Source organism: Seriola lalandi, unplaced genomic scaffold (assembly GCF_002814215.2).
Source record: "Seriola lalandi dorsalis isolate HSWRI2012SDOR001 ecotype SW California unplaced genomic scaffold, Sedor1 jcf7180002054585, whole genome shotgun sequence".
Lineage (NCBI taxonomy): Eukaryota > Metazoa > Chordata > Actinopteri > Carangiformes > Carangidae > Seriola > Seriola lalandi.
This window is the reverse complement of record NW_019525138.1, coordinates 451,710-478,892: the sequence shown is the minus strand read 5'-3', so window position 1 is coordinate 478,892 and position 27,183 is coordinate 451,710. Positions and strand designations below refer to the sequence as shown.

General features: G+C 41.2%; 1 protein-coding gene across 1 annotated transcript in view; it reads left to right on the top strand.

Moving 5' to 3' along the window:
- The window catches only part of ryr2a (ryanodine receptor 2a (cardiac)), a 162,387-nt gene that overhangs the window by 76,601 nt on the left and 58,603 nt on the right, over positions 1 to 27,183 (top strand). The window contains 29 exon segments of the mRNA XM_087177253.1: positions 2,264 to 2,367; positions 3,848 to 3,983; positions 4,113 to 4,299; positions 4,396 to 4,507; positions 4,633 to 4,753; positions 4,933 to 5,102; positions 6,994 to 7,214; positions 7,527 to 7,617; positions 7,894 to 8,034; positions 13,333 to 13,496; positions 13,591 to 13,669; positions 13,807 to 13,896; positions 15,207 to 15,344; positions 15,468 to 15,545; positions 15,737 to 15,812; positions 16,055 to 16,178; positions 17,056 to 17,171; positions 17,642 to 17,706; positions 17,865 to 17,986; positions 18,251 to 18,300; positions 22,128 to 22,188; positions 22,538 to 22,776; positions 23,087 to 23,168; positions 24,285 to 24,415; positions 24,588 to 24,715; positions 24,906 to 25,098; positions 25,892 to 25,974; positions 26,477 to 26,634; positions 26,847 to 26,934. Of these exon segments, the coding sequence (XP_087033379.1) occupies positions 2,264 to 2,367; positions 3,848 to 3,983; positions 4,113 to 4,299; positions 4,396 to 4,507; positions 4,633 to 4,753; positions 4,933 to 5,102; positions 6,994 to 7,214; positions 7,527 to 7,617; positions 7,894 to 8,034; positions 13,333 to 13,496; positions 13,591 to 13,669; positions 13,807 to 13,896; positions 15,207 to 15,344; positions 15,468 to 15,545; positions 15,737 to 15,812; positions 16,055 to 16,178; positions 17,056 to 17,171; positions 17,642 to 17,706; positions 17,865 to 17,986; positions 18,251 to 18,300; positions 22,128 to 22,188; positions 22,538 to 22,776; positions 23,087 to 23,168; positions 24,285 to 24,415; positions 24,588 to 24,715; positions 24,906 to 25,098; positions 25,892 to 25,974; positions 26,477 to 26,634; positions 26,847 to 26,934 (3,548 nt within the window).

The following is a 27,183-nucleotide window of genomic DNA, read 5'->3' as shown; positions in this document are numbered from 1 at the left end:
CTCCCCACAGCCAATGGCAAAAAGTTGGAGCATATCTCTTCCAACTGGATAACTCCATGTACCTTGTCATGTTTGACTATTTTTCCAGGTTCATTGAAGTTACTAAGCTGCTGTCAACAACTTTGACAGCGGTCGTGGAGCCCATCAGAACTTCTTCAAGGAAGGCGACTTCGCACGACCGTGCCGACTCACCCGTCAGTCCACATACCAGCCTGGCCTGATCTAGCCGCAATCTCTAAGGCGGCTGCAGGCTAAGAGCACACAAAAGGCTTACTTTGGTACCCGCCACAGAACCAAAACCCTTCCAGTATTATGCCCTGGGGACACAGTCTGGGTGCGTGACTCCAACCAAAAAGGGACGGTGCGTCAGGCGGCACATACTCCACGGTCGTACTATGTGCAAGTGCAAAATGGCACTGTAAGGCGTAACCGCAGGGGTCTCAACCTCACAGAGCCGGATGACCACCCTCTGCTGGAGCCAGCACTCCCAGACCCAACACAACAGCCAGAGGCTGCTGTCCCGGGGGCAACGTCGCCTCCAACCCCCCCGCCTCGCTACCCCGGGCGAGTGTGCCGCCCCCCACCATACTTGAGGGACTTTGTGGTCTACTGGACTTTGCTCGCTAAAGGGACTTACTTTTGAGGGCTACAGTAGTCACCTTGTAGTGTGTTTGTTTTCTATGTTTTTGTGATAAGGAAGCCTTTGGTTCAATGTTCTTAAAAAAAAAGTTATCTCATACTGTTCATAAGAAGCTATTAACACTTAACACAGTGTAGTTGTTTAAAAGAAAGGGAGATGTAGTAATATCCTCTCAGCATATTACTAAGCTGTTCTGTTCAGGTGAATGTGTTTCCGCCCCGCCGGGGGGGGGGCAGCAGGATGTTTGGTATGTGGCTGGAGTAAGTGAATAAAGCGGGGTTCAGTCCATGCTGGCCATCAACTTAACAAGACGTGTTGTGTCGTCTTTATCTCAACAATTAAGACCTGTTATAGAAAACACATATGTGCCACAATAGCTGTGTCACCCGAGTATTTTTGGATGTGGCAGGACTCAGAATTGTATTTAAAGTCGGCCGTATACAGGGTGAACAGGAAAGGAGCCAGCACAGTCCCCTGTGGAGCCCCAGTGCTGCTCATCACTGTCCCTGAGACAGTTACCCAGCCTGACGTACTGTGGTCGTCTTGTCAGGTAATCCACAATCCAGGACGTAAAGCAGGGATCCACCCCCATCCCTTTCAGCTTGTCTTTAAGAATGGGGGGTTGGATGGGTTTAAATGCAATTGAGAAATCAAAGAACATAATCCTTATGTAACTACCTGGCTTATCCAAGTAAGAATGGGCCCGGTGGAGCATGTAAAGGACAGCATCATCCACTCCAATATGTTCTTTGTAGGTAAGCTGTAGTTCAGTCAGGAGGTTGTTTCATAGTCATCAGGTGCAGTAAATGTGGAACAATACAACAATATGTTGACAAAAAAATTTACTTTTGAACATTCAAGTATTTTAAAATCAAGTACTCCAGTACTTTAACTCCAGTAAAAAGTTAACAACTTTCACTTGTATTGGAGTAATATTTGACCAGGAGGATCTATGATCTGACTATAGTAAATGGAGCTCTGTACTTTGTTCACTCGTGTAAGGGAGGATCTGAAGTTCTTAGACTAAAAACATAGATGAAGCCTTCAGCCAATCAGGATAAAGTTCCCAGTCAGTGACCACTTCTCTCTAACACTGGGTCCTGGACTTCCTCACTGGTGGGCTGTAGTCTAGAACCTCCAGCACCGCCACACAGAGTACTGGCACACCTCAAGGCTGTGTGTTCATTATAGAAGAGCAAAGAGCAATCCCCTGATACACTGGGAGCGTGTAACATATCAAGTCATCCAGCAGTAATCTTGGTAGTAAAACCTGAGACTTCTATCAAGCCTGAAGCTGAAGGAACTACAAGTACTGGATTCAAGAGGATGAATGTACAGTAATTGACAAACACAGAAATGTACCTGTGAAAATGAAGATCATGTGTTCTCTTGCTTCAATGTGTTCACCTGTGTTCTTTAACTAGTTGGAAGAAACTGAGCTGTTTTGTGATGATATTTTGTTTTTTGTGGAGCTCAATTTGTATTTATATCTTTGTCCCATATCACTCACAGAAATTAGGTTGAACAGTGACATAAACCTAATGGAGTCCCTGTAATCTTATTTGTACCTATAGTAATAATATATTTTTCTCTTCTTTCTCTCCTTCTCTTTCGTCTCCTCAGCTTCTCCATCCATGCGAGGCTCCACTCCTCTTGATGTGGCTGCAGCATCAGTCATGGATAATAATGAGTTGGCTCTGGCTTTGAGAGAGCCAGACCTGGAGAAGGTGAGGTTGAAAAACATTTATACAGACACACACTCACACACACAAACAGAGACTCAGTGGTTGCTTTAATGGAAGAATGTGGTGAACATGTATTTCAGAAGACTCTGAGCTGCAGAGGATTCACTGTGCCACCCTAGCCCTCACTTCACTCTGACCAAAAGTAGATGATGTATTTGGATGAAAAGTTCCAGGTTTTTAATATTTAAAAAACCCAGGTAAATTCATTTCTATCAATGAAGGTAAACTACACAGTATTAGAGACACATCTCAGTATAATGGTTTATTTAATAAACTTGACAGAAGCTCTAAGAGCAGCAAGAGCTGGAGGTCAGTCCTAGGTTCTCAGCAGCCTTTGATACAGTGACTCATCCGGCTGTCTGTACTCTCCAACATGGGCATCTTGGGCAAAGCCCTTTTTTGTTTTGAATCCTCTCTCACTGGTCTCTCCTTCAGTGTGTCATGGCAAGGGAAAATGTCCAAAGATTAGTTCTGGGACCCCTCCTCTTTACACTACCTCCTTGGGTCCAGTTATCCTCTCACATAGCTTCTCAAATCACTGCTATGCTGACGACACCCAGCTATACCTGTCATTCCCACCAGATGACTCCACTGTCTCTGAGTGGATCTTGTGCTGTCTCTCTGATATCTCCACATGGATGAAGGATGGATGATGATGCCTTCAGAGTTACTCTTGGGTCTACTCCATCCACTTGAATTGGATCATTCAGCCTTTTGCTCCTTCTCAGCCACCGTGTTCTTCCAAGGAATGTTGTCTGGCTTTGCCATCCCTGCATACAAGAAAATCTCAGTCCAGACTGTTCTGGTCTATGGTTCCCTGATGGTGGAACAAGCTATCAGATTCTTTCAGAGTAGGGGCGTCCCTCTCTATTTTCAAGAACTCATCGCTTCAGAGAGCACCTAAAACCTAAACCTAAAGCCCTAACATATCTTACTAGCTCTTAATATGCACTTTTGGTGCACTTCTTTAATATAATCTCCTTGCATTTATTAAATACAGTAGATGTAGTACTTAATGTTTACACTAAGGTTTCCTACTGCACTAAAGCTTCACTTGTAAATCACTTTTGATAAAAAGGTAAAATTTAAACTGATATCAGGGTAAATATACACCAGTAGACTTATAAATTGTGAAATTTTTGATACATATCCAGATTGTCCACTTCACTCTGTAATGATGAATATGGCATCTAACAAGAAACAACAACAGCAAAGTGTATACCTGCCTTCCAGTATTTACACCCTGCTGTTCAGTTTAGACCTGTTTCACTGTACATTCATCCGTCTGATATTGTTTTGACATAAATGCCCACCAATCAGTGTCAATATGAAGTAGTAAAACACAGCAAATTCTTCCTTTTGAGAAGCTGGAATCAGCCACTGTTTTTTTTTTTTTTTTGTTTGTTTTATGATATATCACTAAAAACATTCTACGTGTCACTTTGTCTGCCTCCACCTGTAGGTGGTGCAGTACCTGGCCGGCTGTGGGTTGCAGAGCTGTGTGATGCTGGTGCGTAAGGGATACCCCGACATTGGCTGGAACCCTGTGGAGGGCGAACGCTACCTCGACTTCCTGCGCTTTGCTGTCTTCTGCAATGGTGACAATTTAAACAGTTTTGATTGATGAATCAATTTCTTGGTCAAACTATTTTCAACTAAAAACTGTTGTCCGTCTTTGTCAGAGTAGTGTGTGTCTAGCATAAACACCTTTACTTTTCTGTGGTTAGGTGAAAGTGTTGAGGAGAATGCCAATGTTGTGGTGAGGCTTCTGATTCGCCGACCAGAATGTTTTGGCCCTGCTCTTCGGGGTGAAGGTGGTGATGGGTTGTTGGCAGCAATGGAGGAAGCCATTAAGATCTCTCAGGATGCTTCCAGGGACGGTCCCTCTCCTACATCTGAGAGCAGCAGAACACTGTAAGAACATAACATCTGTCACATCTTGAAAGAAAGACGTTTTTTAACATATTTAATGTTTTTAAAGTGTGTGTGTGTGTGTGTGTGTGTTTTTAGCAGTGACATGATGGAAGAAGAGGAAGATGATACCATCCACATGGGAAATGCCATTATGACCTTCTATGCTGCTCTCATTGATCTGCTAGGTCGCTGTGCTCCAGAGATGCATGTTAGTGACAACACCCCCCCGCGCGCACACACACACACACACACACACACACACACACACAGAGATAGACTCATATACACAGACTCATATACTTGTTCACACTAACGTCTCTTACTCTGTATCAGTTAATCCATGCTGGTAAAGGTGAAGCAATCCGTATCAGAGCCATTCTGAGGTCTCTCATTCCTATTGAAGACCTGGTGGGAGTAATCAGTATTCCATTTTCCATGCCCAACCTGGCTAAAGGTAAGCAACACCACCAGCACCCACCTTACCTGATGTGCATACTGCAGTAATCCTGATTTTAAGTAGGTCCAGCACAGCATCCATGATGAAAATAAATGGCAACATTTACTTCAGTATTACAAATGGTTATATGTTGACCTTTGTTTCTCATGTGTGTGTTTGTGCCTGTGCATGCATAGATGGGGTGGTGGTGGAGCCAGACATGTCAGCTGGTTTCTGTCCAGACCATAAGGCAGCCATGGTGCTGTTCCTGGACCGGGTCTATGGTATAGAAGACCAGAATTTCCTGCTCCACCTGCTGGAAGTCGGATTCTTACCAGACCTGAGAGCTGCTGCCTCGCTGGACACTGTGAGTGTGTGCATGCGTGCGTACGTGCGTGCGTGCGTGCGTGCGTGTGTGTGTGCTGCCCCATTCGGAACTTCCTTCAAGCTAAACTAAGAAATATTTTAATATTGATATTGACAAAGGTTCAAATTCTGTTTGGTCATCCAGCTTGCAACAAAAGTCTCACAGCTGACATCTGTCCTGTTTCCAGCTGCAGGCAGCTGTTTTCAGAAAAAAACAACTGTAAAAAGCCACTGTCCACCACCTTGTCAATAGCAGACGGCAGACAGACACTGTCAGAGAGCAGCTGGTGAACATTGTGGAGCATTTAACAGCTAGGGATCCAAAAAGAGACCAAAAACAGAGCTAAAAGGACTTTCAGTGAATGGTCATGCCACTGCATGTGGAAGCTAATGTTGCCCTGTGTCTGCTGGATATATAAATACTCAATTCTTTGCTAAAATATTTGATAACAACTTCATGAGGTGATAACATGTCAGTGTTTGTAGTTGTTCCAATGCACCTGAATGTCTCAACCTGCAATAGGGACAAATAACTAATGACGTAACATAGGGGTGGGCGATATGGCAAAAATCATGATAATCACGATTTCAATTTTATCATGATCTTAAATTGGAAAAAGAAAAACAGACAATTTAGACCAAAGAACCTTTCTTAACAGATTTTATTTCAAATAGTCGCAGTTTTGCCTGCATGTGCAAACAATGTAAAGTTTAAGGTAAACAACAACAACATTCTAATAAAGTGCACTCTTGCAAAAGTAGTAACAGAAAATAAAAGTAGTAAAATATCAATCAAAGACATTACTGACTGCAATTTATAGAATGGGCCCCAGACGATCCCACGCTCTCTGCAGTTTGAAAGATCGTCTTCACGTTGTAATCCTTCACGATCTAATATCGTCATATCGCCCACCCCTAACGTAACAGAACAGTTCTTTCAAACTCCCTTCATTTGATACATTAGTAACCAAAAGCCCATTCTCGTGGAAAGGATATCTCAGTAACACCTTGATTGAACTTCTTCAAAAATGGCACAAACATTCACTAGAACTCAAGGATGAACTGATTCGATTTTGAGGGTCAAGGGTCAAAGGTCAAGGTCATGTGACCTCACAAAATGCGATTTTGTTTCCATAACAGCTTGAGGGAATTTTTCTCCAGATTTGGTAAAAACATTTCCCTCGTCCCGAGCACAATCTCATTCGATTTTGGTGGCTAAAGGTCAAGGTCCACCGTGACCTCACAAAACATGATTTTGGCCTGGTGAACGAGTTATCTCAAGAACTCTTCAAGGGAATCCCTTCAATTTTGGTACAAAGATTCACTTGGAGTAAAGGATGAACTGATTAGACTTTGGTGGTCAAAAGTCACGGTCAAGGTCACATCACAAAACAATTTTTATGACTCTGGATAAACACAGATGTAACCTGAAACTAGTCTGAGTGGTGGAGGCAGACAACCATGAGGAGGTAATTGTAGTTGAATTCAACTACAACTACTTTCAAATTCGACATTACACCACCTCAACTGGAACACAGCCCTCTGAAGGCATTTTAACAAAAGCTGAAATGTAAAAGATCTGTTATAAAATATCAAATGTACAAAATGAACCAATCCAAGTCCAAATTTCTTATTTACCAGAAATTCTAAAAGTACATTGACATGAAAATCTTCTGAAAATATTCATGCATCACTGAGAATGATCCAAGTAGTGGATGGCTTGCTATGATTATCAGTTTAATTCTCTTGTGGCAGGACTTTTGACTTGTACACTTACTCAGCTTTACTCCTCTTTAATCCTACTGCCTTTACAATGCAGATTTTTCCTGGAAAAAACCTGATCACACACTGAGACATTCATCTTCCTCTATTCATCTCTGTATTTTTGCCAGGTTGCTCTCAGTGCCACAGACATGGCACTCGCTCTCAACAGGTATCTGTGTACGGCTGTGCTGCCTCTCCTGACTAAATGTGCACCGCTGTTTGCGGGGACAGAGCCCTTTGCTTCACTGATTGACTCCCTCCTCCACACCATTTACCGCCTGTCAAAAGGCTGCTGTCTCACCAAGGCCCAGAGGGACGCCATAGAGGAGTGTCTGCTGGCTGTTTGTGGGTAAGACTGGAATTAAAATGGAGCGTGTTAATTGAGACTTTTATATGTGTATATGTGTCATCAGAATATGTGAATTATTTATGTTCCTATCATTTAAGCTTTTTTGGTCAGCAGTTCCTTTTTGTTTTGTTATAATGTCTTTGTCATTTGGCAGTTTTTCCTGTTCTTCTGATCATCATGTTTATTTTAATGACACACTCATTCACACTCATCACTTTGTCTCTCCTGTGTTTTTACACTGCTTACAGTCCAGTACTTATTTCATGTCAGTGCAAACCACCAACTCATGTGTGTCATCTTAATTATGTGCAGAAAGCTGAGACCCTCAATGATGCAGCATCTCCTGAGGAGGCTGGTGTTTGACGTTCCTCTGCTTAATGAACACACCAAGATGCCTCTGAAGGTGAGAAACACATCAGTTAAATTTCTGCTTTTCAGAGGAGTCACCAGGGACTCGAATTTAGCTTTAATATTAAGAAGAATATCTAATGTACACTTTCTTACTGTGGTCTTAACCTCAGCTTGGAGTCAGAACATTTTCCACTCCGACATGAAACTGTGATCATGTGTCATGGTAGTAGAAGACATTTATTTTATTGCATTCTGACTTACTGTTGGTTGTTTAAAGCTTGTTTAAAGTCGGCAAATGGTTGATGTATGTCCTTTTGACTTTCCCCAGCTGTTGACCAATCACTATGAGCGTTGTTGGAAGTATTACTGCCTGGCTGGAGGCTGGGGCAACTTTGGAGCTGCATCAGATGAAGAACTTCACCTCTCCAGGAAACTGTTTTGGGGAATATTTGATGCTCTGTCATACAAGGTGAGCTTTATTTTTTCATAGAACATCAAATGAAAATGAAGTGAATTAGGTGATTACTTAAATAAATTAATGTGTAAATGGTATTCACAACTAGTTGAGGGACTCACAAGATGTAAATCAGTGCAGTAGAGGCTGATGTATTCTAACTTTTAGTCCAAAAATGCTGGATTCTTCAGAGATAGATAAATAGATACTTTATTTAGCCCCTAGGGGAAATTCATATGTCCATTAGCTCATTGTTGATACTAATAATATCAGTTAATAATAAATAAACAATAATAATTTCCTTTGGCTGAGGTGTTGTATAGCCTGATGGCAGTGCGCACAAAGGATCTCCTGAACCTCTCTGTTCTGCAGCGCAGTGAGATGAGACGTCTGCTGCACCTGTAGCTGCTTCTCTGTCCTGCCAGAATGTTTTATGTCTTTGTATACTTTTAATGTGAGATTCTTTGCTTGTGTTTTATATCTTTTTTGTATTTTATTGTTATTGTACAGCACTTTGGTCAACAGTGTTGTTTTTATAAATGAAACTGGATTGGATTGGATTCTTGATTGGAAATTTTTTTTTAACAGAACCCCCACCTCCGTCAAGCCCTGAATTGTGGGCTTGATTCCTTCTATAGCAAGCTGCTTCAGTGGATATTGTTTTCTGTATGGCAACCTAGCCCCTAGTTTAAGCTTGATATGTATAGGTGGCGGTACTTTAATCCTACCTACATCAGTCTTGTGTTTTGACCACACTTCTTGTGGCAACTGTTCTGGTGTCAGTGGCATCAGTGTCAGTGGCATCATTCAGTCTCTAACTTTCCAGTTTAAACCACTGCAGCACATGTCTCTCTGTGGCTTGGTTGCATTCTCTTTTACTGCTTGTATCTTTTGCTTTATGTTGGCTTCCACTTCATCACAGCAGGCTCCTCTGAAGGTGCCTTCTTTTGGCCACTGTAATTTTGTTTATGCCACTTTTTCCCTACACAATTGGATCTGTTTCTCATGTTCTCGGTGTTGGTTTATCACCAAATCCTCTGGTGCTGACACACCTCCTTTAATCAGTTTAGCCCCCATATATCCTTATCTTTGACTGCTTGATAGTGATCTGGGGATTTCTGGAGCTTCGTTGGACTCTTTTATCCTGTTTTACACAAGTATTTATCAGCAGTACTGCCAGGCTTATTTTATTCCCCTTATATGGTTAAATTTGTCAGTTTCCCGTTTTATCTCACTTCTCAAGACACACTTTTATAAAAAAAAAAATTATTTTATTGTCTGTCTTTTAATTTAATTTGCATTTCACTTTGATTTGTTTTTGATGTTTGTATTTGATTCATGTGATGCATTTTGTTATTTGTATTGAAAAGTGCTATACAAATGAACTATTATTATTATCATATTATATAAATTCTCTCTGTCCTGCCTCCTTGGGTTTTAACAATGTATTAGAATCTGCTTGCATCCCATTTCACTCTCCTGGAAATGACAGTGATACACAGCTGTCATTCACTGCCACCCTGTTCTGCCTGCCAACTCCCTCTGACACTCCCAGCACTTGACTTAGAGAGATAGTGTCTACTACCCTGATTGCCTTACAGCTGCTCTAGCACTTGTGACAACAGTCACTACGGTTTACCACCTGCTTATCACCTCCTCCCCCTGCACTTCAGGAAACTCCCTTTGCACTTGTGTTAGATTTAACAAAGTTTGTGATGTGCCACAGGTTTAGATTTTTTTGCAGTTTGTCATGCCATTGCTCCAAGTCCTCATCGTCTCCGCTCCAACCAGAAATGTGTCTTTATTCCCTGTATCTTTATATCTCCTTTATTTTCATAATGTTCTAAAAAAGACACCTTATCTTCACTATCACTATCTCCCTCATTCATCCGTAGTGGTCTCCCTTAGGATATGAACAGTTTAACAACAAATACAATTTAAATCACTGTAAACACTGTTTTATTATCTACACAGTTACTATTTTATCTATCCTTAGCAGTATTAATATGCACTATATACACTTTCTGGGCAGTGCTGCTGTCCCTCAGTGGCGCATGCAATAACTCTCTTGCCATCCCGTAGGCCCCTTAGCAATGCATGCAAGCTCTAATCAGTCCCATGCCCGTGCAGACCTTCCCTTCCCCAGGATACCCCAGCAAATAGCCGAAATATTTCAGGGACGAAAAGCAGCATTGCCTGTTTTATCTCTAGTCTCTCTTAGACTTTTTAGCTCCCTACCCGCTCAGACTCCGTCTTCTCTGGAGAATCTGAGCTCTCAGCTGCGATGCTACAGAGATGACAAGATGGTAGACTCTTTACACCACTATTTCAACACACATCTTTTCTATTCTGCGATCAAACCACACTATTCACATCTGTGCGACTGTATAAGGCTCATATTCACCCTGCTTCATGGCTTATCTCGCTCAGAGGGTTGTAATTGTTGGGTCTGAGCTCTGCCTCATGAGCTGGACACCAAATATGTTGGATTTTTGGTTGTCTATCAATTTATTGGCTATCATAAATTAAGAAAATATTAATATTGAAAATATTAATATTAAATAATAACTTTAAAATTAATTAAAGTTCTCAGGGCACCAGCCTAAACTAACAGGCAAAATAGCCAATATTGTTTCAGTCTCAATTTATTACCATTAATCTGGAACTCTGATTAATAATTAGCTTATTACATTACATTAACAAAGTTAAGACTTCTGCTGCTTAGCTATGCTGTGCTGTGCTGTGCTGGGAAAGGTTAGGCCCAGTCAGTTAACATTACCCAGTCCTTGGAACAAACAAAGAGGTCCTTTCCAGTGTTGGTGTAAAGTCCAGTGAGTTGGGAGGCTTCCTGGTGGAGTAAAGTCCTGTCTGGCTGTGTTGCTTGCTGTTATCTCTTTTGTTCTCCTCACAGAGTTAGCTGTTCCATGCTAACTCTGCTACAACTCCTGATGCTTGGAAAGTCAGCTGGGCTTGTGTCGTAGCTGCTGATTCTGAAGAGGATTTGGTTCACTCTCAGTTAAATCCGAAGCAGGTCGCTGCTGTTGAGGAGAAGAGTGTTTGCAGGCTGCTGTGAGCAGGCCGGCGAGAGAGCTGGTTTCTCAGGTAGCAGAGCTGACCTGGGCTGGGGCCTTGTTGCCCTTTGAAGAACCGAGACGAGAGAACTGGAGCTGCTCTCCAGACCTTCTCCAGAAGGGAATAGAGGGAGAAGAGGGCCAGAGATCTGGTTTTGTTTGGTGACACCCTTGGGGGTCACATGTCACACGCTGACCCACACTGGCTGGCCAGTGGGGTCCGTTTGGGGGGGAGGGTCGTCCCCAGGTGTGAACCCTGAGGAACTTTGGAGTGTGAGTTCCATTGTCCAGTGGAGCAAAGAAACATTTGGTCTCTTGAATGGTGAGACCCAACACATCTCTGGTGTTGTTGTGCTGCAGCTTCCTCTCTACTTTCTTTTTGTAGTCCTCCTTCACCTGCTTTAATCTCCTCTTCAGCTCATGTTGCACACACCTGTCTCCATCCCTGAAGGCCTCTTTTTCTGGTCGAGAAGGGTCTTGATGTTATAAGTGATCCAGGGTTTGTTGTTTGGAAAGCAGTGTACAGTCCTTGCTGATATTACAGTGTCCATACAGAAGTTAATGTAGTCTGTGGTACATTCAACCATTCTAACAAGGTCAGGGTCCTTGCTGTTTTCCCTGTGACTCCAACAGTACATTCTACTCTATGCACTCAAAACAGTCTTTTAGAGACTCACTGGCCTCCAGGGTCCAGTTCCTGATTGAGCGGGTGGTTGCAGCCTGTCTCAGTACACAGGACTTGGAGGAAGGCTGAAGAAAAACCAGATTATGATCTGATCTGCCAAGTGGTGGTAGAGCTGAAGCAGTGTAGGCCTCCTTGACATTTGCATACAACAGATCAAGTGTCTTATTTTCCCTTGTGGGACACTCAACATACTGAGTGAAGCCAGTCAGGTGAGAGGTGAGAGTGGCATGGTTAAAATCCCCCAATATTGCTATGAATGCATCAGGGTGCTGGGTCTATACTTGCAACAGTATCGTGAATGGCGTCAGACGCGACTGCAGGCTCTGCTCGTGGTTGAATGTAAACAACAATGTTGACGATGTGAGAGAACTCCAACTCCCTCAGTACATAGCGCGGTCTAAGACCAACTGCCAACATTTCAGTATCCCAGTAACTTCTCCTTCACTGTGATGTGACGGGGGTTGCACCATCTATTGTTCACAAGCAGAACCAGTCCTCCACCTTTATTCTTCCCACTTGCTCTGGCGTCTCTGTCCGCTCATACTGCAGTGAAGCCGGGTAAATCCATACAACGGTTGAGAGTGTTGTTGTTTAACCAGGTCACCGTGAAACATATGAGACTAAGCTCACGATATGCTCACTGGTTCTTCACAAGTGCCTCCAGTTCATCACACCAGCCAGGGAGTTGACATTTCCCATGAGGATCGATTGTAGAAAAGGCTTATATCTACATCTCCTAGCATTTTTTCCCCACAATGCAACTAATGGCATCTCTTTGTTCAACTTTCGCTGTGAGGTAGCTGCTCTATTATTTCTATTATAATCTTTTAATCTCCAAGCCCAAACTGAGATAACCTTGATGGCATCGCTATGAAATCATCAGGATCAGGATTTTTGTCTCAGACTTGACGAAGCTCCCCCAGGGACCCAGAAGACATAGTTTTCACAAAATGAGTTGTACTAACCATTACATGTAAACAGACCCTTATCTGTAACGTTGGTGGATTTTCCCTTTAAATAATCAATGAAATTCATGTCAAATAAATTCACAAACTGAAATTTAAATGCCATGAAAATGTACAAATGCTTACCCTGAATACAATTATAAGCATTCCATTATTACTTATAACATAATTATAGTAGTTGTGTTTGTAATGTGGGATATGACCTTTTCAAATGTTTGTTAGCTGCATTCTGCACATGCAGTAATGTAAAACAAAGTATGTAACCAGGCTCGTTCTACTGTCCGTGGGTGTGCAAGTGACCCATGCTAAAGAGTAGTAAAACGTGCTGCTCAACAGTTGTCATCCAAGAAAACATTACCATGTCATGACTGCTATTTATTACTGTAGAGTTTGAGGTTTTCAAGGTTAAGACAGCTTCAGGTCAGGTTTGTGTGTGGTTGAATTAAATGATCCTGCTTCAGCCACGATTCAGTGAACACACAGATACCTCAGGCTGGAGATAAACATGTGACAGTGGAAGCAGAGAGAGGGGGAAACTTTGCAGTGGAAGCGTAACAGTGCTGTGTGATCTGTGTGTGTCTTCATGATGTAGCGGTATGACCAGGAGCTGTTTAAGCTGGCATTGCCATGTCTCAGTGCTGTGGCGGGAGCTCTTCCTCCAGACTACATGGAGTCTAACTACATGGCCATGATGGAGAAACAGTCATCCATGGACTCAGAGGGAAACTTCACTCCACAGCCTGCAGACACCACCAAGTATACAACATATTTATTTCTTCTTTGTTAAATAACTTCTAATATACAACATCCTCCTTGTTTCAATGTGGTTTTTCTTTTCTGCCTTCATCAGTGTGACTGTCCCAGAGAAACTGGACTATTTCATAACCAGATATGCAGAACACAACCATGAAAAGTGGTGTATAGAGAAGGTAAGGAAGCAACAGGTGACAAGTCCAACATGAAATTGTGGTAGTCCTGTTACTGATTTGTTTTTATGATGTCTCAGTGGTTATGTTATGTAAGAAAATGTTTGAATTTTGAAATATCTCTTATGTATATTGTACAGTTTTCCAATGGCTGGTCATATGGGGAACAGATATGTGAAATCAGCAAGAGCCACCCTTTACTGAAACCATACAAAGGCCTCTCTGAAAAGGTAGTCTGCATGCAGCTGTCTGAGTTTGTTCACCTCAGGCAACAAAACTTGTTCAAGTGTCTCTGAAGTCAACACAAGTCACACCAACTGGCCTCATGTTGTTACATGTTCTCATGTTCCAAAATTTCAAATTGACACTTCCACGTGATTGAATGAATTGATTCTGGTTCTGTGGTTGCCAGCTTTGGGCCAGTGTCTGCTCATGGAATTCTGATTCTGTTGTATGATTCATCATTGCCTGTCATAAATCTGGTAGTTACCCAACATTAGGGTGACCGAGCCAAGTCAGAAGTAGGAAACTGGTGGCCCAAGCAGTTGGCTGTCATGGTTGTGGGGATGGGTATTGTTTAGATTTTAATGGTACTAATGCTTTTATCGATACCACTTATCGACCCAGTGTCTTTTTCTAAGAGAAAAAACAACAATTAAGAAAAGAATTAACTTTGTTTTATATCAGATGAACTCAGTTAACATACTTGAGTCGCAAACTTCAACAGCATTGTTTTGAACAGATCACTATTATAGACTGATTTTGTAATGATGGAAATGTAAAACACAATGATTTACTACAGGACTTTTTGACAGTATTTTTACTGTGCAGTAGCTCGTTTACCGGCAGTCCCCACATCACTCATCATTTCTGAACAATTCAGATGCTGTTCTGTCCATTTCAGATTGGATTTAAGAACACATTCATAACATTCAGCTGGCTAATTTTTTACTTTTTATCATTAACCCATGTTCATATAATGTAGTTAATTAACTCTGTGTGAGCTGTTTCCGCCCTTACATGAACAAGACTTTACCACATTTTTGAGTAGTCCTCTCTGCCATTGTCGCTAATTGCAGGGTCTCTTTGTGTGTGTGTGTGTGTGTGTGTGTGTGTGTGTGTGTTTGTGTGTGTACAGCATGTAAGACAGAGCTGCCTCTGCCATACAGAGGGTCAGAGAGAGAGAAAGAAAGAAAGAGATCACTCTTACGCTTATTGATACTATGGCCCTTAAAAATTTTGGTGGTATCCGTTTAATACCGGGTTTTGGTACCCATGCCTAAACGGTTGTAGTTTGATTTTAATTTTGATATTGGTGGCAAGAGACCAAACTCTTAACAAACTTAAATCTATCTTTGATGGAAGAACGGTGTGTGTTAAAATGTTTTTATTTCTTCAGATACTGTGTAGACTGTCTAAAGTCAGAACAAGCAGCTGCATGCCACTGAAAAATCCTAGGAAGAGATCTTTTAAAAAGATCTCCACTTTCAGCACTGGACACTTTATAATAGAATATTGAAGCTGAGTTGTATTCCTGTAGGATAAGGAGTTGTACTGCTGGTCAGTCAGAGAGTCTCTGAAGACCATGCTGTCGTGGGGCTGGAGCATCGAAAGGATCAGAGAGGGAGACCCCGCCAGCCTCCACAACAAGTCCAGGAGGATATCACAGGCTAGCCAGGTACACATGCACACATAAACAGTGACGTATATGAAGCAACATACACACAACTACTCAAACACACAAATACAAATATGAATTTGAATTTTGATGATGATATGGAGTGTGTCATTTGTTCCACAGCTGTCTTTTGAAGGAGCTGCAGCTTTCAGCCCGAGACCCATTGATATGAGCAATGTTACACTGTCCAGAGACATGCAGGTAGGTTACTGACTGTACACAAAGAAGTGTAAAGCAACACACAGTATATGATCAAATAAGACAGCAGCTTAATCTGGGCTATTGTAGCACGGAGAACATTGATATAAAACTACAGGGTACTGGGGATGAATAGATGAATGGATCTGTGCAGTGTAACAGAGTCACATATGTTTCATATTGTGTTTGTCCAGTCTATGGCAGAGCTGCTCGCAGAGAATTATCATAATGTCTGGGCGAGGAAAAAGAAAATGGAGCTGGAAGCCAAAGGTAATTCTCACACAACACATCAACTGTGTTTTTGTTTTGCTGCCAACACCACCAGCTGATGTGGACATCATAGTCTGAATGTTAACAGTGTAAGTGTGGAAACCATGATGAAATACTTCACAATTCATCTGAACTACGATATGAAAATATATAACAAAACAAGAAAAGTCCTGTAGCTTCAAGCGTTCTCTTTGTACTAACCTGCTTTGTCCTCCACCCTGCTGTGCTGCTGTTGTCTACAGGTGGAGGAAACCATCCCCTCCTGGTTCCTTATGACACACTGACTGCCAAAGAGAAATCCAGAGACAGAGAGAAAGCACAGGAGATTCTCAAGTTCCTCCAGATCAACGGTTACACTGTGTCCAGGTGAGAAACAGGCAACCACTCTACACCAAGATTTCAAGTTAAGGACAAGTTCATTTTGTATGACTAATTGATTGACTGATTTCAAAAATGAGTGCGTAGCAGTGTGTGTCTGCAGTGTATTTGTCTGTACCAACTAAAAAGAAATTTCTGAGATGTGAGGAAACATGATTTCTGCCAAAGTGTCTGACCCAAAGTCAAATAACAACAGTGTCAGTTTCTTTGTGTCCAGTACAAAGGTACTGGGATGTGTTTATCCTAACATGCCACATAGAGAGTAAAAAGAGGGAAATGATTATCTACAGTAGATACAGGCAAATAAAAATATATTGTAATAATAATAACATATTGTATCGTGGTATAATGACAGCAATATGCAAGACTTTTGAGATGCTGTATACTTTCAGTGCACTCAGCTGTTGATTATATTATGTTATCTAATTATTTTATATAATAATAGTACATTATGATATTTAAACATGTTCAATAAAATTATTCTAGTTTTAAACAATACAGTTTCACAGGTGTTGGATGGTGAGTTCACTTTGGACAGAGCTAAGGTAGATGTTTCCTCCGACTCCCAGTGTCACAACTCAAACACAAGTCAGACACCAGTAAAGGTTCAAATCAGTTCACCTTCATTCAGGTTCAACGAACAAAAGCAAGTGAGGATAAACGGGAGGTGATGTTAGGTTGCGGGGCAGTGGTCGGCAACAGGCAGGCAGGAGAACCAAAAGCCTGGGGTTACTGCAAGGCATCCAGCCTGTAATACCCCTAAGCTAGGCTAAACACATCCCAGACCTATCTCTGTAATGGATGCACAGAGTGTGTTATCCCAAATGTCAGACAATTCCTTTGAGATTGTGTTTGTTGTTTGCAGAGGTGTGAAGTCACAGGAGCTGGACACTCCAGCTATAGAGAAACGATTCGCCTACACTTTCCTCCAGCAGCTCATCACATACGTAGACCAGGCCCACCAACACATGATGGAGTTTGGTGAGACTCTGCTGTCGAATGAATGAAAGGCAGATTACAGTTCAGAAATAAATATAATGTAATTGTTACAGGGTTTCCCCTACGAACAGTTGTTTTTAGACAAGATTGTTGTGGTAACACGCACAATATATGTCACACAGTTACCACTACTATTCTCTGTGGAAACAGCATGTATTCAAAACTGGTTAATGCCTCTGATGCAACAGGCAAGGTTTTCTCTATTTATAGCAGCTGCAGATACTATCTATGTTTGTAAGCTCATGCCAATCTGCCATCATCCATATTCATGACAGAGATGTGCCCAGGTACTCCAGAGAGACAGAGAGAAAAGAGAAAAGAAATTGTTTACTTTGAGTTGCAAGGTGTGGTTCCCTCTTTGCAACTGAGACAATGTGCAGATGTGAATATCACCAGATAAAACTATCCAGATGTTATCATCCTTGATTCTGTTCTGCCTTCCTGTCATTTAGACCTGGGAACGAGACAGAAGGGAGAGAAGGTTCCTCATGAACAGCAGATGAAGTTCTTTGGAAAGGTCAGAACTTCTGACATCTGACCTTCGTTTTTTTTTTAAAGTAAACTCAAAGGGGGTTACCAAAACTGCAAATCATTCTAATTACTACTTATAAACTGATAAATAATATGACATCTGAGAGGAAATTACATTGTGTCTTTATGCTATTTAACCCACAGGTTGTCTTGCCATTGGTGGATCAGTACTTTAAAAACCATAGGCTCTACTTCCTGTCCACAGCCATCCATCCAATTAGCAGTGGTGGCCACGCCTCCAACAAGGAGAAAGAGATGGTGACCAGGTGAGTGCAGCAAATGATACAACAGGAGACAAAGAGAAAGGCAACAATGCCAGTAGCCATTTTTTTTCATATGGTTGTAAATGACTAAGATGTGTGTTAGAATTGCGTGTGTGTAGAGCTGTGGGAAGTGTCAGCAGCTGACATCAGGCTATGTCTCCTACACTCTCTGTTTTCCCCTGGGTCTCTGTCATTTGATTATCTCTCACCTTTCATCTATTTTTCTGTTTCCCTCTCTTCCTCTTTCCTTTCCTTCAATCTTTTCAGTCTTTTCTGCAAACTGGGAGTTCTTGTCAGACATAGGATATCCTCTTTTGGTAAGGATGGTTTATGTACAATGCTTTTTGTTTGATGAGACATAAAGGCTTGGTTTAATAAGCAAGTGCTGAGTGTTAGATCATTACAGTATGAGTGGGTTCATGACATGCCAACAAAGGGGTCCTGCCTATGCTACACACAGCATTTGTCTCACAAATAAAATAGAACTGTTACTGGTCTGAAGGGAAAACGCTATATTGTCATTGTAATAGGTTTTAAAAAAGAATAAAGATGCTGACATATTTAGACAATGATGATCCTGATGGAAACATCTCACATTGACCTTTGACATCTGCATTTCAGACTGAAATTGCCAGTCGGTTAACAAAGCCTGTCCCATTTCAAAGTCTCATCCAAATACAGAGACTTGATTCCTGCTTTTGCCCAAATGTGGAGGACTCAACCAGTGTATCCCTGCAGTGCTCAGTATCCCATAATCCAACGGTTCCCAACCTTTTTTCCTTGGAGCCTCCATTGCTTGTGTTCAAAACAAGTCAGGGCCCCCCCCTTCCCCACTCCGTGTCCCCACACACACCAAAAGAATCAAGTGATTCATTACAAATCTTTATTTGCAAAAATAAACATCAGTTGTTGGGTTTTCTTCCTATTCGCTTTGGTTTACCCTGTATATGGAATATGAATATGTTTTTCTTTCCTCCTTTTAATGTCAACAGGTGTATCAAATATACACAAAAAATAATAACTGTAGGGACATTAAAATATTTCTGTCTCTTTTCAAGAGAGCTAAACATTTAAACTTCAGACAGAAGAACAATTTTCTTTTAACAACCAAACAGAGTAGGCCTACCTCTATATGGATGAATATCATTTTCTGTCACCAGGTCTGTAAAATACAAACAGAAATTATAACAATTGCAAGAACATTAAACTATGTCTCTTTTCAAGGGAGCTTAACTAATTTAATTAACCCTATCCCTAACCCTTAATAACCTGAAAGAGTAGGTGTACACACACACACCTCCTTACAAAAGGAATAAAGATTCATTTTCAGGGATTAATCAGCACACATGATAACAACCAGCAACAACAATAAACAAGTTCTCCCTTAACGTTTTTTACTTGTGTCATTGTTACTCATTGTCTCATTGTAGAGTGAATGTATCCGCCAGGGATGCCGTTTTGATCCAAAACGCATCAGTCAGATGTTCATACAGTGGTCGATTGCGATCTTGTAAGAATTCCTTTATTTTTTTCCTGCAGTTCCATAAAACGCACAAGCACTTGTCCATGTGACAACCACAGTACCTCTGTGTGTAGCAGCAGTGTTTGATGCGCTTCATCCTCTCACGCTGGGCAAAAAGAGTTTACAACTTTAACAACAGTTGACAGGGTGTGACTGGGGTCTTCTGAAAGTTTTATTTTACTGGCTAATGCTTGGTGATGTAACATGCAGTAGAAAATTGCGCACCCCCGGTCTTTTTCCTTCAGTCGGCTGTTAAATCCCTTGTTTTTGCGACAAGGTTGTCATTGGGCAGATTGTTGGATGAGAGATAAGAGTCCACAGCCATTAAAATATACTGGCCTGTTGCTGTTGTTGTTGGTAGAATTGTAGACATAAGAATGTCTTGTTTCAAGTCATCACCGTCAATATACTGCACTTACACGACGAGCACACACTCGTCTGACACTGTTGTCTTTTCATCCAGCTGAATGGCGAAGGGAACATTCCTAAGCTTCTCATTCAGCTGGTTTTGGCAATCTGCAGCCATTTTACCAATTCTGTCTTTCAGTGTTTTTACTTTATCCACTACCTGCGGTCCACACAGCCTCTCCACAATTTTAGGCAGGTTTGATTAGCTGCTCTCCAATATGGTGTGGCTTTTTAACCGTGGCAATTAATAGCGAACATTCAAATAATGCCTCCATGGCTCTGTATAAATCACTGCCTGCTCTTTCAAAAGCTTTTCTGATGTCCGTGGATCTTTTCAATAGTGCCAATTGCTTCTTCCTCTCAAAAAATTCCTGACTTTCACCAATAGTGTCCTGATGTTTTGTGTTCTGGTGTCGTTTCATTTTGCTTGGCTTCATGCTATCATTAGCTAGCCTCTCACCACAAATGACACATTACGGTCCTGTCCTTCAATAAAACCAAAGTTAAGGTAACTTTCGAGATATTGCCTTACTTTTTTTTTTGACACCAATGAGTCATCGGCATTTTTACGTTTCTGAAAAACTGTGTTTTCTTCACACAGTCATGCCTTGACAGCAGGAAAAGATATCTGGGATTGACTAGCCGGCTAGCTGCTGGATAACCTGATGAGACTGTTACTCACGCCGTAAGGGTCACAGAGGTTCAGCTTAATACATTTAAATGCGGACCAAAAATATGTTTTAGGTGGGTTTTTACAGATTTTTGATTATCCAATTGGGTGTGTTATTATGATTTTTTTTATTTAACATGCACAAATATGATTTTGAGAACCTCAGAGCAGACAAAGGACCAGTCACTTCCAGTCTCTACTGTAGCATTCAGGTGGTTTAGATCTGGGAAATGTCACATGTGTATCAGGTGATCATCTGTCAATTGACAAAAGTCTGTATTAAACTTCAGGTTACTTATGTGACTTTAGTTCTCTAATGGATGAGATGCAATCTCCCATTCTGCCACATAAGCTTATCTTGACAGCTGACCAACCAAGCCCCCTCATACATATGTGTGAATGAGACAGTCCCTCCAGAAAGTCCCAATGTCATGATCGTTATAATTAATGCAAATTCAACCAATCCCCGTGAATTCTGCGCAATCACAGCAATTTTTCCGCAAATTTGATCAAAAATCATCATAGTTTCCTGCATTTGTACTTCTCTGCCCAAGTGAATGCAAAGTGCAAGCTGGGGCTCACCAGATGCAGCTGCTGCTTCCCCACAGAACACTGCAGGGTCCACTGGTGGCCAGAGATCGACCTCATTTGAGAGAAATTCAGGATAAAGCCTATATGTTTGGCTTTTGCCAAAGTCAAGAGAAAAGCAACATTTTCATGTTCAGTCGAGGCCTAGTGAGGGTTTCCACACTGGAAGTTCTCTATCATCCAACGACATACTCCACTGTCATCTATTTGTTAGTTATTGTTATTGACAACAAATTTGGATACATTATAAAAGAAATCATCTTTTTAGAATTATTATTGATTTTCAACTACATTATGTGATCAGAAGTAACAGTGTGTGTTCCATGTGTGCATGGGTGTGTGTGCATGCGTGCATGATATTTACCATCCTCTGCTCAGCAGCTGTGTGTGTTGTGTCGTTTGCTGGACCATATGAAAATGCTGAGAGTTTTACACCAAGTTATACTCCTCAAAGTAAAAAGAGGTTCTGCAGATTAAATCTTCATATGACTGGAAACAAAGACATATATTTTGACTAATAAAAAGTTACATATTCATATTTATTATTGGTGTTTATTAAGCTATAAAATATTAACTTTGGTGATATTTCATATTTTTAACATTTCCATCTCTTCAGACATATTAAAAGGCTTGTAGTTGATACGTTTGTAATATATAGATAGTTTGTATAGTTTGCCTTTACTCATGCATATATCAGTTTTCATTTCTTTAATGGAACATCCTTTTTCTTTGAAAATGATATTCTTCTGTGCTTTTTACTAAAACACAAACATGACGGATGTGATTCTTCAGATTCTGTTTTCAGACAGTTCCAGTTGATTCCAGCAGGTAGAGGCTGTTGTTGTGTTTGTTTGTGTTTGTGTTGTTTGTTTTAGTGCGTGACACTTCACATCCCTAAGAGAATTGAACCTCAGACTCAAACCGGTCGGTTTATCATGATCCTCTCTACTTTCCAGGTAACAATGCCACATCCATAGTCAACTGTCTGCAGATACTGGGACAGAGCCTGGATGCCAGGTAAGGGAAGACATTAACCGTGTGTGTGTGTGTGTGTGTGTGTGTGTGTGTGCGCGGGCCCGTCATCATCACAGCAGGGATGATGCTTAAGTTATACCTTTTTCTGTCCAGGCCTGTGTTGAAGGACACATAATATGAATACTGCTAAAAAACTTGCTTCACACTGCGTCTGTGAACTTGAGCCTTTAAATCAGTTCTCCGGTGATGTAATGTAATTATTTAAGAGTGTGTCATGTTTCAGTGGTGGTTACCACAACAGTAAAATGATCGTGTTGTCTCTATCAGTTGGTGGAATGATGTATCTTTTGTCAAGATAAGGATGAAAAACCTAACTCTCCCTATATATTAGGACAGTGATGAAGACTGGTCTGGAGTCAGTGAAGGCTGCTCTGCGATCATACTTTGACAGTGCAGCAGAGGACCTGGAGAAGACACAGGAGAACCTGAAGCTCGGTCAGTTCACCCACAGCAGAGAGCAGCCGCGAGGTGTCACTCAGATCATCAACTACACCACCTTCGCCCTGCTGCCTGTCCTCTCCTCCCTGTTTGAACACATCGGACAGAACATGTTTGGAGAAGACCTCATATGTGAGTATATCATGTTTGTTTGACGCATCAAGGTTTAAATCCTGCTAGTTAATATTTTCAAAGTCTTTCTTTGTGAAGACTCAAACAAATATACAACATGAAATTGATTCGGTTTCATTGTGATGAAAGGCTTAATTGATGGTAATTTTTCCTCTAAATTACCATCCTTAATCCTTTCAACACAATGAAACAGAATCAAATTTATGTTGGACATCTGACATTTTCCATTTGTTAGCAGTTTCTATTTTTCTGTTAAAAATGAACTCCCTGAAATATAAACTGTGACAGTTGTTTGTCTCTCTTGCTCCAGTGGATGATGTCCAGGTATCCTGCTATAGAATCCTCAACAGCCTTTATTTTCTGGGAACCAACAAAAGCATCTATGTAGAAAGGTGGAGTATACCCTACACATTTCATATAAGGACAGGAAACCTAACACATATGTAACGCACTGTGCAGAGGAATTGAATTTACAGCAAACATTTAATACAACTCAAAATCAGAATAATTCACTCAGATTTTTCTCACTGAAGTCAACATGTCAGGATGGTATGAGCATCTCCATCAGATGCAAATAACATCAATGCCACATATCTTCGATAACTATGACAACACAAGACCATGAAATACAATATGAAGGTAATAGTCATGTAACAAGTCCTGAATGTATGTTTGTGCTGAATGCTGATGCAGTATCAGTGTACCTTACATACTACAAAAATATGTATTAACCCCATGAATGAGTGTATTTTGCTGGTGTATCATGTCTAAGGAGTAGAAAGGCACATGTTAATTTAACACTGCCAGTTACCTGTTTAGTTTTACATGTTTGCCTCTAGCTTCAGCTGTAACAGTAAAATATATACAAGTAATATTGATCACTGCCATTACTGTTAGTGTGTAAAACATTCATTCATTGCTAAGCTTCATAAAACAGTTGAATTGTTGCCTTCTGCACAAAATCCAGTTTACAGACAGTTTTTTGCGCAGATGTGCTGAGTTTCATGCAGCACACAATGCAACATGAAACTCTATTTGCACCTTTTTCTCTGTGTAAAGAAATAGTGTTAAACTCATAGACCGTAAATAAAGATGGACGTAGCCTCTGTTACATCAGCCACAGGTATCTGAATAGCGTTTTTGAAGCTCAGAGTGAGCTGCTCAGAGTGAGCTGCTCCGCGGTCGCCATCTTGGCCGTACCTAACTCCTGGCAAAGAGCAGGGGCGTGTGTGGAGCCTCGACTTTGGTGAAAGCTGGTTTGTGGCGAGCATACGCTCACCCACCTGTCACTCAAAGAGGCCACGCCTTCAATTATGCAGAACTTTAAGCCTTAATAAAATTTAAATGAGTGACCAGAGAGACTTTCAACCTATTTGAAAGTCATATTGTTTTTAGCATGTCTAGACAACAATTGTTAACCAATTCATTTAAAAATGAAATAGATGATTGACAATGAAAATAATGATTATTTTCTCCTCTCCTCTCCTCTCCTCTCCTCTCCTCTCCAGACAGCGTCCAGCATTAGGAAAATGTCTAGCTGCTTTCTCAGCAGCCTTCCCTGTGGCCTTTCTTGAGCCTCACATCAACAAGTTCAACAGCTTCTCCATCTACAACATCAAAGGAACCAAAGACAGAGGGGGTACTGATGAATGTGGATTCCTTTTAATGTTTAGCGGCTCTGTGTGCTTGTACACATATACATTAGTAGGAGGGATTACACCAAGATATACAAGTCATGTTTTAATTGTATCCTCTGAGAATTATGCTTATTCTCCATATGTTACTTAAGCATTTTTCTTTCCTTCTCCCAGCTCTAGGTCTTCCAGGACACGTTGGAGAGGTTTGTCCTGTGATCCCAAACTTAGAAAAGTCTCTGGAGGAGATCATGGAGTTGGCAGAGTCCGGCATGAGATACACTCAGATGCCCCATGTCATGGAGGTGGGACATATAACTACCTTAAAAATGCATATAACAAAATAATAGAATAGGAGTAAGGTCCTGGGATTGAGCCTGGACCTTATTTCTGTTCTACACATATTGGTTTTGTTGCCTCGGGATGTCGGGTTTATTCAATGCCAAGTATTGGAAATTCTGTGTGATTCACAGTCAAACTGCACTTTTACTGCAGGTGGTGTTGCCCATGTTATGTAGCTATATGTCTCACTGGTGGGAACATGGACCTGAGAGCAACACAGACAAAGCTGACAGCTGCTGCACCTCCGTGACCTCTGAACACATGAACACTCTGCTGGGGAACATTCTCAAGATCATCTACAACAACCTTGGAATAGATGAGGGGGCCTGGATGAAAAGACTAGCTGGTAAACATGATGACACACTGCGTGTAACAGGCTGTTCCTTCTTTATACTTCACAACTGAGCTTTACAAATTAATTTTTTGACTTGACATAAAATCATAAAGAGGCCCTTTGAAGTTTTCTCATAACAAGAGTTATGTTTACACCTAGTGTTACCCACTTCATTGTGTGTATTCTTGTTCTTTCTTTCGCATAAAACATTTACACACGTTTTAATCCAGCATTGTTTACATCCATGTTCACTTGCTAGCAGTCTTCTTCTTTACTGGCAAATTTCTGCATATCTTACCAACACCTGTTGATCGGAGGAGAAAGGTGAAACTATTGGCAAGACCTTTGACCTGCAAGGTTTCAGATTCACCTGTGTGATCACTGTGGAGGCTGCAGTTTGTGCTGCTGTTAAACTGTATTGTGTTAAACTGACAGGTGTTTCTATTATTTTGTCCTCTCCATTTATATCAATGAGAGTAGACTAAGCAATGGAAACACCTCTTTGTATAATGTAATGCAGTTCAACAGCAGCGTAAACTGCAGCCTCCACAATAATTACACAGGTGAATCAACACCTCTGAAACAGTTTCAACACAAACTGAACATTAGAACTTTCATGAAGGAGGATTTATTACAGAACTGTTGGATCAGACTGACTTAGGTTGAGCTTAGTGTTCCTAATAAACTGGCAACTGAGTTTGTATATGCAGCCACCAGGAGACATGCACATGTGCGCACACACACACACACATAACACATTTTTGTATTCTTAACAGCAAAACCCCATTTGTGTCTGTGCCCCTAGTTTTCTCTCAGCCAATCATCAGCAAGGCCAAAGCTGAGCTGCTGAAGACCCACTTCCTGCCTCTGATGGAGAAACTGAAAAAAGTGAGTCTTATCATGTTATAGATTACCATATTACATTGTTACAACACAAGTGGAAAATAGTGTATGACTCTAAACCGTTAAAGCACAGTGTGTCAGCCACAGGTTAAATAAAAGTCTAATGCAGTGTTTTGGAAAACAGCCTTGAAATATTTGATTCATATTCCTGCAACTGAACTGATAATGCTGCTGTTTAATAATCTGCCTTCATGGTCATACAGGGTTTGCCCAATACACACATCAGTAGTGTGGTTTCAACAATTGGCCTGTCAAAAAAAATATTATTTCATCACACAGGAGCTTTTAATTCATCTGCCAACATAACACAATAACTAGACTATTACAAAAATAACATGACACAATAACAAGAGCTTTCAGAATGGACTATAACTTTCTGCAGACAGCAGTTATAGTAATTGAAACCTGTTCATATAATATTACTGCTATGATCAAATGTATTTAGTGTGCCCATTAACAGATAGTCATCTTGCACTGTGTTGTGCAGAAAGCAGCAGTTGTATTGATGGATGAAGAACACAGCAAGGCAGAGGGGAGGGGTGAGATGTCAGAGACGGAGCTTCTCATCATGGACCAGTTCACCATATTGGTCAGAGACCTGTACGCTTTCTACCCTCTCCTCATCCGATTTGTTGACTACAACAGGTACACTGCTTAGACTGAAGGCTTCCTGTTTGATATGATACATGACAGTTATGTAAGACAAGCCCACATGTTTGTCCTGTACATGCTCTGTGTTGCTAACAGCAAGTTTTATATTTGCTGCATTCAGGGAAAGGATGATGAAAAATGAACATCAGTAGTTCAGCTCAGCACAGAACTGCTCCTATCCACTAACTAACAACTAATGTTGACAGGGCCAGATGGCTGAAGGAGTCCAACCCAGAGGCTGAGGAGCTGTTCCGCATGGTGGCTGAGGTTTTCATCTTCTGGGCCAAGTCTCATGTAAGGAAATCACTGTGATGGAGCCAAAGAAACACAGCAAAGTGCTGTTTGAAAGGTAGACGCAGGGATATTAGGCAAGGTCAAGTGGTAGGAGTCAGAGCAGATAGAGACAACACCAGTAAAGTCCTGCTAACTTTCTCATCACTCCACTGATTAAAGATTCTGATCATTAGTACTTGATTAAATTACTCACTGTTAAGAGCTGCTTATACTGCTGATTGCACCCCATGGAGCTTTCAGCAGCTTTGA